At 35.4% G+C, this 12,443-nt stretch overlaps 2 protein-coding genes across 2 annotated transcripts; both read right to left on the reverse strand.

The window, feature by feature from the left end:
- Positions 1-1,890: 1,890 nt before the first annotated feature.
- On the reverse strand, positions 1,891-5,965 carry LOC143608121 (putative glucose-6-phosphate 1-epimerase). Its single transcript, XM_077083302.1, has 8 exons — positions 5,888-5,965; positions 4,314-4,388; positions 3,825-3,881; positions 3,588-3,745; positions 3,379-3,510; positions 3,158-3,260; positions 2,931-3,030; positions 1,891-2,286 (listed from the first exon to the last, which is right to left on the reverse strand). The coding sequence occupies exons 1-8, from the start codon at positions 5,963-5,965 to the stop codon at positions 2,069-2,071; spliced, it is 921 nt and encodes a 306-aa protein (XP_076939417.1). The 3' UTR covers positions 1,891-2,068.
- Positions 5,966-7,115: 1,150 nt separating this feature from the next.
- LOC143608120 (uncharacterized) lies at positions 7,116-11,057 on the reverse strand. Its single transcript, XM_077083301.1, has 5 exons — positions 10,686-11,057; positions 9,354-9,439; positions 8,064-8,363; positions 7,906-7,989; positions 7,116-7,830 (listed from the first exon to the last, which is right to left on the reverse strand). The coding sequence occupies exons 1-5, from the start codon at positions 11,052-11,054 to the stop codon at positions 7,449-7,451; spliced, it is 1,221 nt and encodes a 406-aa protein (XP_076939416.1). The 5' UTR covers positions 11,055-11,057; the 3' UTR covers positions 7,116-7,448.
- Positions 11,058-12,443: the final 1,386 nt, after the last annotated feature.

A 12,443-nucleotide genomic window follows, 5' to 3' on the forward strand; every position in this document is an offset into this window, starting at 1 on the left:
TGGATTTGGTGGTGGAACAATTTTATTTACCTTTAGACGGTTATATTAACACTATTGTAAAAATTTAGACTACACGTCAATTAATCCTTTATTAATCGCTAGTCGTCGCCTCACTGACTTGTATCCGATTAATCCCCATGTGTTCAAAAATGATCAAAATTGAGAATTTTATACATGATTTTGTAATATATATATATATGTATATTTGAAAATTTACATATAAATTTCAATACGATTAATCGCTAGTCTCTAACCCACCATCCGACTAGCCGCTAGCAATTTTTACAACGCTGGTTATATATAACAAAGAAAGAACATTATATAAATGTAGATAGTTTAGTGTTGCGATACCATAAAGTAAGCATTTATTGTGTAAAATTAACGTAAAAACTAAAAAAACGTGTTAACTGTGCTAATCAAGTAAGTAATTACACTATGGTTGTGTTTGTTTTTGCTTATAAGGTCTGCAAGGAGCCTATGTCTGCGGGCGCGCAGACATAAGCTCTTGAAGACTGTTTGTTTTTTAGAAAAAAAAAATCTGAAAATTGCTTTTATAGTCTTCAAAAATAAGCTTTTTTCACCATCTTCACACATCTTTACACTTTTTAAAATCATACCAAGTACCAACACCCAATGTCTAACACCACCACCACCCACCATCCGCCACCATCCATCGTCCGCCGCCGCCACCACCACCCACCACCACCGTCCGCCGCCACCACCATCTACCACCACCACCCACCGTCCGTCGCCACCACCACCCCCGTCTGCCACAACCACCGTCCACTACCACCACCATCCACCACCACCCGCCGCCGCCACCACCATCCACCACCACCCGCCGCCGCCACCACCCACCGTCCTCCGCCACCACCATCCACCACCACCACCCTCCACAACCATCCACCACCACCATAGTCCACCACCCACCGTTCATCACCACCACCACCCATTGTCGGCCACCATCATGGCCCACCACCCACCACCACAACCGTCCATCACCACCACCCACCGTTCACCACCTACCACAATCGTCTACCACCACTCACTTCCATAATTCATAAACCACTAACAATTATCTTAGCAGTATACAAACGTTAAATGACTTCTATCTACTGTGATATATATGACATGTAACTAATTTTCAGCTTATGCAGACAATATCCAGTTTATAAAACAAACAGTTTTATATTTTCAGATTGCAGACCTTCAGACCACATATTCAGTTGCAGACATTAAATCAGATGAAATCAGATTGCAGACAATTTTTGTCTTAAAAAACAAACAGCACCTATATTGTAATTACTTCACACTATAATTGCACTACTTGATTCATGTTAATTTTATTTTTATTTGATCCTAACCCAATATTTATTTACGTTTATATTTTGGTTAAAATGAAAAACCTAAACACCTATATTCACTTAAGATTTTTAATTTAAAAGCATATATAAAATATTAAAAGTACTTTTAAATAAAGTAGTCAACTTTGTTGTTTTATAAGATGTCAATTCTCATTTGGTAAGTAAAATACTGTTTGGAAGACTTAAAATGGTTAAAATGTAAAAAAGACGGGTGTTTTTAAAAGCAGTTTTTTAAGGACACCGCCCCTTTTTGCTAAAGAAAACCCATCAATATGCCTCGTATAGAGCTATACGAGGCGTATAGGCCCCTCATATATGTCCAGTATAGTCCTATGCATAGTAGGAACCTTTTTAAAATGTGAGCGGTTAGACCATAGTCCATAGATGAATTGAAACATTTAAGCACTTATGAAACAACATTTGTACACCTCGCATTTGTAACGAAACCAAAACGACTATCGATTTTGTAATGCGAGCTGTAACTATTTCATGGCAACTGTACTAGAGACTGCAACAAGACGTGTCGCTCTTACATAACCGAAGAAGACGAATATTATGAACAAAGTATAAATTGAAACATTTGAGGATTTAATGTCATGAACATATTGCACAAAACAATAATAAGATGATCTAAAGAAACCAGCTGGTGACAAAAATGCAACATTCATTTATCCCTCTATATATTTGGAAAAATAACGATGAAATTAGCGTAAGCCGTGAAGAACCTTTTGTGGATCGAGCTGGCCGCTGAAATAACTAGAAGACACGATGGAAAGTTCTTGACGACCTTTCCATTCTTCGCCCGGTTTTAAGGTTATTGCGTTTTCGATTGATGCAGCATCCAGACATAACATGCTTTTGTAGTCTTCGTCGCCCAAATCCACTATTGCCTTTGCTTTTTTGTCCCAAGGATTCCACACAACTGATAAAATATGCAACATTTTCATTTTAAATACATGAAAAACCCCTAATCTTTTTATGCAAATCAATGTTGGATCTAGAGAAGGGCCAGGCTATAAGCACACCTACGGGCCGTATAAAAATAAAAAATAAAAAATAAAATAAAGTTTTATACGAACTGTTATACAAATCATTTAAGGTGATCTGCAAAAGTTAGACAGCCCGCATGACTTTAACTTTAGTGAAACCGACTGATATGACAATGATGTACCGTGTCAAAGGTTATAAGGCCCCGTATAACTTTACTGAAACTGACTGATTTGATAATGGTGAATAGTGTCGGAGGTTATAAGTTTGTGTAACCTTACACAGCCCGTATAACTTTACTGGAATTGACTGATTTGACAGTAGTGTGTTATGTCAGAAGTTATACGATCCATATGACATTATACAACTCGTATAACTTTACCGAAACTGAATGCCATGACAGTAGTGTGTTATGCCAAATGTTATACGGCCCGTATGACCTTTTACGTCTCGTTTAACTTGACTGAAACTGACTGATATGACAGTGGTGTGTTATGCCAAAAGTCATACGACCCGTTTAACAAGTGGGGTGGTGTATCTATATTCTATAGTAGCACCCAATTAGAATACGAGAAAAACCTGCATCCGCCATGCCTTCTTTACGTAGCACAATCGTTCTCTTTCTCTCATGGTCTATCACAGCAATCTTAGTAGGCGTGCTCAAGTACACTCGATCAATCTAAAAATACAAAACACTATAGTTAAAACACTGTGAAAAATGATTACAACCCGTTTGACCCATGAAAGATTTGATATAAGTAAAACCGACCCATTTGTAAAAATGCAAAGATATCTTATTATCTTACCTCACCATCGAAGGTAATGCAGTCTGCTTGCTCTGTGTACCTTTCTCTATTTAACAGATTGTCAAAATAGTCGAGTGTCTCCAAGCCCTCAACACGTACTTCACTGCAAATTAAATTGCATCACGAAACCAATTTGAAGAAATTAATACTTATCAACTGAATCTACTTCATTTTGATGATCAGTTTAAAACAGTAACAGTTGAAAGTTGAATTAGTCAAACCTGACATCCGACACAGAAAAGTAATTACGCAGTGCGATAGTAAACGAAAACGCCTTGCTGTCAACGTTTCTCACACGAGGGATTATGGTGAGCTTCTCATGACCAACACAAATACGAAGCCTCAACTCAAATCTAAAAGAAATCCATGTAGAAAAAAGTGTTTTAACTCCCAAATTTAATCAAATATTACAAGTAATCACTTAAAGTACCTATATGGCCATGTATGCAGATCTTCTTCTGTCGATTTCAGTACAATATCTACCATTGATTGGTTATTAGCTGGAGGCAAAGGTGAAGGGTCTTCATCTAATGACCATAACCTGTTCCTTGCAAATCCATGCTGCTCCAGTGTACCGAAATTTGCAACCTTTGCAGATGTGAATTAAGTTTAATAACTAGATTATCTAGACGGTTAATAATGGTATAATGTTCGGTTAAATACAAACCTGAGGAAAGCAAATAGGTATGCCTCCTCTAATGGGCTTCGGTGGTTTAGCAATAGCCTGCAAACAGTAATTTTCAGTAGTTAATACGAAATGATATCCAGAGAAGATTTGTGTAGGATAAACAGTCAAAAGAATACTTAATATGCAGTAGCCAGTTACGGTTTCTTGCACATAGTCAGATCATTTGAATATTAATCTTGAAAGTGCAGCTTAAATGTGTGATTCGTTCTCTTAAAACATGTACAAAACTGTTTATAATATCTATCTCATTCGTTAAATCATATATCTCGATTCATTACAGATTTTTGCTGTTTAATAACTAACATGATCCATTTGTTGAAGGATTACTATTTCCTAAGTTACACGAATACGTGATTTGTGAGTGTTATAAGATGTGGCGAATTGTAAAGACATAAATGCACATTCACAATAAATGATACGAGTGAAACATATAAAGAGTACTGAAACATAGCTACATAAATTATTCACCTTACTGCTCATGAAAAGTAGCTCTTCTCGGCGTTGATTCTTCCAAGAAACAACTTGGCCTCCATACAACAGCACCTACATGAATAATAAAAAAATATATAAAATCCAAATCATTAACCAGAGTAGAGTATCTTCTAATTTCATCTAAGAAACAAACTATGATGTAAATTTTATTGATAAGGCTTTGCAAATACTTGTTCTCCAATGGAGTATAAATGCGGTATACTACATGTAAAGCTATGGAATACTGGTAAAGAAGTAAATACAAAGTAAAGGCATCCATCCATCCTGCTTTCATTACTGTACTCAGTATGCCCTAAAAACTTTGAATTTAACAAGTTTCATAAACACGCATTCTCATTGCAAAGTATACATAGATGCAGATCCTGATGCTACAAAACAGTATTTCATTATAAATGAAGAATCAGCAATTTAATATTTTGATCATTAAATATTTTCAATGTATTCTCACTACCGGACATTATTTGATTCCAGATTTCATAACATCGTTGTTAGGTATCAAGTGGCGCAACGGAAACAGACAGAAACAGACAATCAAGCACACGATATTACACACCACATATCGTTCGGTATAGCGTGGGACCTAGTCCACAAGCTACAACCAGGCTTCACAAATCCTAGCAATAACAGAAACACACAATCGAGCACACGATATTACACACTACATAAAATAAATAATATCATTATACACGCCACAAGAATTTTAAGTGGTTAGCTACGTCCACGAGCTGTAACCAGGTTATTTCATTATTCACATGAACTAAAATAAACCAAAGAGCAAAGGGCTTCACAAATCCTAACAATAACAGAAACACACAATCGAGCACACGATATCACAGGCTACCGAAAATAAATAATCACGACACAAGAATTTTACGGTACGCCCACCAGCCGCAACCAGGTTACTTATTACATTATTCATCGTTCATGTGAACTAAAATAAACCAAAGACCAAAGGCTTCACAAATCCTAACAATGATATCACACACTACAGAAAATAAATAATCACGACACAAGAATTTTACACCACCCCACTGGCTGCAACCAGGTTATTTATTACATTATTCATAACGTGAACTAAAATAAACGAAACACCAAAGGCTTCACCAATCCTAGCAATAATAGAAGCACACAATATCACGCCGTACAAAAAATATATAATAACGATAAACACATAACAAAAGAGGTTACTTCATTATGAATAACTTTATGGTACGTCCGCTAGACGCAATCAGGTTATTTATTACATTATTGTTCATCATGTGAACTAAAATAGACCAAAGGCTTCACAAATTCTAACAATAAAATATCACGAAAATATATAATAACGATAAAAACACAACACAAAAATTTCATTATTTCATCAATCACGTGAATTAAAAATTAAAATAACCGAAACACGAGAGCTTCACCAATCGTAACAATAACATTATTATCGTGTTCATCGGAATCGAATTCAAACTAAAAACAACAATGCTAACTGAATTTGTTTGTTATAACAATAACGTAACAAATTCAGTTATAACAAACAAACAAATAAAAAACGAACGAACCTCGGTGGTTGATCCAGTAGGTTCACGTAAGAGAATACGTGGCGATCGATCTCCGTCGTTGATGATATTAACAGCCATCGATGGATCACAGTAATGAATTAATTAATTAATTAACCTGATGAAGAAGAAGAAGAAGAAGAATTGAAAGGAAATGGAATACGACGAAAATGAAGAATAAATAGAACAGAATAGAATCAATGGAACAACACCGCGTATTTCATGATTTCGACCATCGATTAAATAACATACAAATGTTTATATATATAATAACAAAATGGGATATTGAAACAAATATATATATGGAAATAAAAGGTGTCACCATCGAAAGGAGTTATGTTAATAATATAAATCTTACGCTTAATTTTTGATTTGATTTGATTTAATATTTTATTTTAATGTTAATTAACGCAATCGATCAGCTTCGTGTTTGGAGAACAGGCCACCAACTCTGCCAATGTGGCTTTTAATTTCTTTTTTTAAATAAACTCCTTCTCATTAACTAGGGATTAGCAAATGATATCGAGTATTAGTACCAAACTGGATACTATTATTACCAATTCGGTACCTATTTTGAGGTTTCAGGATCGGTACGTAACCGATACAATTCAGTATGGTACCGGTATTTTACCGATTTTTTTTTCATACAATACCGGTACCTGTTTTGCCGATTTTCAGTACCGGAATCGAGCTCATCCATATCATCAACTTTTTTTCAAATCAGGTCTGGTCAAAGTGTCCAACTTTAATTCTAGTTTGTGCCCTTCATGTGATTTGTCGGACGTTATTGAATTGTTGTCAGTTTTAGTCAAGGTAATCGAGCTCGAATTGACTCGAATTCTTATCGGATTTGGATTCTTATCAAACATGTTATCAATGTAGCCAAATTTATCGAACGACCTCATACGGACTAAACATGAACTCTTATTGAGATCTTGAAAACATGTGAAAATATGTATTTGAGACTAGGGACGAGAAACTTCTATTAACTCAGGCATAAGCATGCAATTCAAGTACGATTTCAACCTAAGACGATTACTGAGTATTGAGGAATTAATGAACACGATAATATACAAGGTATTGTAATATGTCACTAGCAAATAGAAGTGATTAGGTTATAACCGTTTATAGTTCTCCTTTAATATGATTGGTGGTCACTTGAACATACACTCCACACCACCTGCCATGTATAAAAGGCTCGTGTGGGTCTCTTACGATCCCAATTCCAAATGTTCGGTATTGTCTACTTCTATCCAACCCGATTCCAGTTATTTTAGGATCATATCTCTTCACTATGTATTAATTCAAAACAATTTGGCTAAATCACAAGCAAGAACATGGATTAAAATAAGATTTCAATCACAACATATAAAATTGATGAAAACATATAAAATACTGTACACACAACTGAAAATACATGACATGTGGTAGTTGGTACTTACTTCCAATAGTACATTCGTTTAAAGTTTGTTTTACTTTTACCCTTGTGATTATATACACACACACACATATATATATATATAATCAAATCAAATCAAACCAATAAGAGACTGAAAACCACATCTCATCTTAACCTTTTAAAAAAGCTATAGGCCACTGCAACAGACACCACAGCTCCAACCACAGCAGCAGCTGTAAAAACCTCATGTTTTTCCCATTTTCTCGTAAAGATGTCGAATTTAGTCATTATTGTATTTCCTTTCCCGGTTTCGGTTTCGGTTTCTGTTTTGTCTGTTTCGTCTCTGCAACATGAGAACCCGTTGGCGCCTTGACAACACCCTCCGTTGTTTTCTTTCTCTTCTATGATGCAGCTTGCCTGCTGGTCACGGTCCCAGTCCTCGACCTGGACCTGGTCCTGGTCAATGCTTTTTAAGTCATTTCCGTTTGGAGTAGACGGTTCGCTCGCGTTTTGACTTTTCTTGACCAAAGAAACACCCATCTGGCCCCTGCAATTGATTAAAGTGAATATCGACAAACAATACAAAACTAAAAGAAAAGAAAACAAGATAATAAGATTGTACCTCCAAATCCTATCAATGATTTCACCTTTTCCCATGTGATTATCGAGCAATTCAGGTACATCGCTCGGGGTAACATAACCATACCTAAAACGAATAAAAATCTTTAAAACGAATACAACGAACAAATAAACGAATCCATGGAAACAAATTTATCTTACCAGTGACCACAAACTTTGTTATCTCGAACACTATAAACTATCAAGTTTCCTGCATACTTGTGGCCACCGACATGCGAACAAGCAGTCACAGACACTTTATCCAGTCCCCGTAATTCAATCTCCTCTTTGAATTTACTGATTAAAATTGGCCCACAAAAGCCACACCTTTTATCTCGACTGCTATGCGCACACACGAATACGTGTGTACCCGTCATTGTTTCCTGAACTCCCGCGGACCAAAGTTTTCTATTCACAATCACTTCATCCACAAAGCCGTTAATGTCCGGCTCTTTTAATCCCCTTCAATCACAGAAAGTTTAATAAGTTAATCGCTTAATCACTTTAGAATTACAGATCAATCATCATATCAGTATATCACATGCCCCACGTTTCTGTTTCCTAAAAACATGTGGTATATGTCATATAATGGTCCAACTGGTATTATTTTTATTTATTTTTTCTAAAGCTCGCAGAAGATGTTAGTGTTTGTTTCTATATATCTTATCATTTATCACTTTATACAACTTATGTTGGATGCCCCATGGTGTCTTTTATGCTTCGTTAACATACTTACTCTGAAGATGTTTGTTAGTGTTTGTTTTTATGCACCATCTCACTTTATAGTCTTTTATGTTTCTTTAACATATTACTGTCCCACAAAAATGATTGGTTTCCTTTTAGGATGTCACATAAACTTCTTTCTGTTTTGTCCAAGGTAACCTTTACTAATAATTGATCGAGTTCATCCATCGGAGAGTACTTTCGTTTATTCGGCAAAAAGTCAAAAAAAAATTTCCAAACTGCATAATACTCAACACTTCCTTTGGATTATGTAGGAAGTCATGTGTTGCAAGTTTCATGAGACAAATTGTTTAAACTGAGATACTCTTTTAGGATTAGCATGATCCTTATTCTGGAATTACAAGATCCAATGTCCACATAATTTTTAGATTATTGAATACAAATTATAACCTATGATATCATTATATTAAGAACACTCTTATTATAACATGATCAATGATTATTATCTTGCACATGACATCATAACAGATACAAGCTTGTAAAGAATACTATTAAGAAGTAATTCCTATCAGCAGCCTAGGACACCGAAAGAAACAAGCAGACTTTTAATCTCTGATTCTCTTCGCATGTAATGAAATATAGATCAAGCATATATATATAGCATAGCAGAAAGTCTCAAATCCTATTTATATCAATAAAAACAAATTATCATAGACATAAACCTAACAATTAGGTCACAAAACAGATATATAAACAAAATTCACTTACCTGTACTTAATCATTTCAGGAAACAGCAATACATCTCCATCCGATAACTCTGTACCGTCACGTCCTTCACATATCGTCAACAACGTCTACAAAATCCAGATCACAAACGCAAAACGCATCAACACTTCACAATTCAAAAAAATCACCGACTAGGGGTGTTCTTCGGGTTTTTTGACATAAAAAGGTGACCCGATAATCGACCCATTTAAACTCGGGTTGGTTGGGTTCGTGTTTTAAGTGTGAAAAGAAAAGGGAAAGTTTTATTCACTAAATAAATATAATCATGCTACTAAATATCATAAAATTTCAAACATCATATGATAATGTTCAAAAGTTCCAAAACAAACTATAAAACATAATATTTTAAAAAACTAAAAATAAATGTTTTCGGTTTTTTGTCAGGTTTCGAGTTTGGGGTTGTTTGGGCTTTTTGTTGAAAACAAATGGCCCGGTAACCAGCACATTTAGGTTCGGGTTTTTCAGGTATTCTCTAATCCGGGTTGGGGTTGGTATTCGGCTATTCAGGTACGGTTAAAAAAACACACACCCCTACCGACACATGACGAAATTGTGTTTGGATCAAATACAAATGATTTTATCGTGAGAAGCATGCATATAACTAGTGTAATTATGTTAATACTAGTGTAAATCAACTTTCTTTTTTGTGTTTAGGCCACAGCTCTCTCCAATTTGAAGAAATACTCTGGCCAGACTATGTTGTCTTAAACTTTTAACAGGGCCCACACTAGAGTTTGGCTTGTGCATTCTCTCAGGAAACCATACCATCAGTTGTCGTTGTGCCGCCACAGAAGCGTAACACACGATGGGACGAAAGTATTAGGGGTGTGCGCGGTACGGTTCGGTTAATAACCGATATCAAACATGGGCTAAAATTTTGATTAAAAATACATGAAATGAATGCTTAAATACATGAAATGAAGGTATAAATATATGAAATTGAGATATTAGTACATGAAGTGGAGATATAAATACATGAAAATGATAGTACTAAACTATTAATACGTATAATACATGAAATAGAAAAAAAAGGTTGGAAAATATAATAAAACTGAAAAGTTCGGTGCGCTTCGGTAATTTTCGGTTATTTCAGTTACTTCGGTTCTGTTTCTGTTAACGATTCGGTTATTATTCACCCCTAGAAATAGAAATTATTACTCTATAGCTTTTGAGCTATAAGCTACAGTAAGTAATTATTATTACAATATATTATTTTTATATCGTAATTACCTTAATTCAAAACTATAATTACTCTTATTATCTTAATATTTACTACGTTTAATTTTATTTGTACCGGTGAAACTAAACACTAACCTTCACCGGAATGTCACTCTTACGAGCCTTAAGCGCTCCAGCTAAAACCTTCGGCAACGGATGAGCATCCGACGATTCAACTCGCGAAGGCCACAGCTCATGAGTCTTATAACACAATATCACATGCCGGTCGTACGTAATAGCAGTTCCGGTAAGCTTCTCAGCGTACATATCCGGCCGTTTGAATCCGAACTTGACATTGTCGTCAGTCGCCGGTACGGCAGTGGTAGTGGTAGTGCCGTTGTCCGGTACGGCGGCGGCCATACAGGTGGAATGAAAGCGAGAGGATGTAGAGAAGAGATAGGAGTAGTAAGAGGATATAGATAATTGAATGGCGGGAAATGTTCTAGGGTTTGTTTGCATTTGCATACGGTTGAGTAATAATTGAATTGATTTGGTTCGTTATTAAACGTGAGAATCAAGTAGGATAATTATATATATACAATTAGAATAACTATATATATACAATTAGAATAACTATGTAATTATATCATTTGTATTAGATTCAAACCCTAAATATATATATGCCATTGATCTACATAAGAACATCAATCAAAGAATTATGGATTCTAGTTTTACTTAAGACGGGAACTGCCAAGGCCGGCCCAACCTTTTTAGAGGCCTAAAGCGAACTTCAAAATTGAGGCCCTTTTAGAATCACGTAAGCCTAGCAAAATAAGCGAGTGGGGCCATCATCCAGTCGGGACGACCTATTGAAATAAAAAAAATACTAGAAAACGGAATCAACTGCAAGACAATGAGAACAAATTGGTGTCAAATCTTCTATTAGTCGAACCATGATTGCCAAACACTATCAATTTTCCAAAAACCTTGCAATTTAATCATGTCCGGTCAAATTTCTTGAAGATTTTAAATACTGCCAAGTGAAGGCAAAATTTATAGCCAATACATTAGATTGCAAGTTTCGATTAAATATAAAATAGGCTTGGAAAGACGTTATTTTAAATCTTGAAATGATAAACTAAGTGCTAACTAATAAACTTACATTTAACAGTGCTAACATGATTGCTTAGATTGGTCAAATTAACATGTTCTTGATCAAAACTTAGACATGTAAGTGCACTTTATTGAAAAACATATATATACACTTATACAGCTTATGTAAGAGTGAAAGCTGATATGCAATGTTGTTGCATGAACAAAGTTAAAAACCAGAATTGCTTCCTCTCTTTGAAAACTATAAAAGCATGAAAAAAATAATAAATTAAAATCTACGCAAACATGAATATCGAATAAAAATACCACACAACTCACTATTACTTCAAAAATATGTCTAACGAAAATTGCACACTGCTCATTGTTTCTTAAAAAAAACTATGAATACCTTTGATAACCATTCAAGATCTGTGAGAAACATCAAATTATCTATACAAAATATGAAACATTTAAAGCCCTAGTCATAAAAACTTGGGGGCCCTTGAAATTTGGTGGCCCTAAGCTAGGGCTTCACCTAGTTACAAAGAAGGGCCGGCACTGGGAACTGCAGGGCCGGCTTCGAAAAGGCGAAAAATATTTTGAGCCAAAGGTGAAATTTTTTTGACCCTAAAGTAAAATAAACATTTTGTTGGATTTAAACAATTTAATTTTAAATGGCTTATTTGATTATTATTTCAATCAATCAATCATACCCAGTGAAGTCCCACCAACAGCAAAGCTATAGGTAGGGTCTGGGAAGGGTGGGATGTAGGCACACCGTACCTCTATCCAAAGGGATAAAGAGGTGGCTTCCAGAGAGAC

The sequence above is a fragment of the Bidens hawaiensis genome, unplaced genomic scaffold, assembly GCF_021521415.1.
Source record: "Bidens hawaiensis isolate Kalapana, Puna unplaced genomic scaffold, B.hawaiensis_p1.1 tig00099041_1, whole genome shotgun sequence".
Taxonomy (NCBI): Eukaryota; Viridiplantae; Streptophyta; class Magnoliopsida; order Asterales; family Asteraceae; genus Bidens; species Bidens hawaiensis.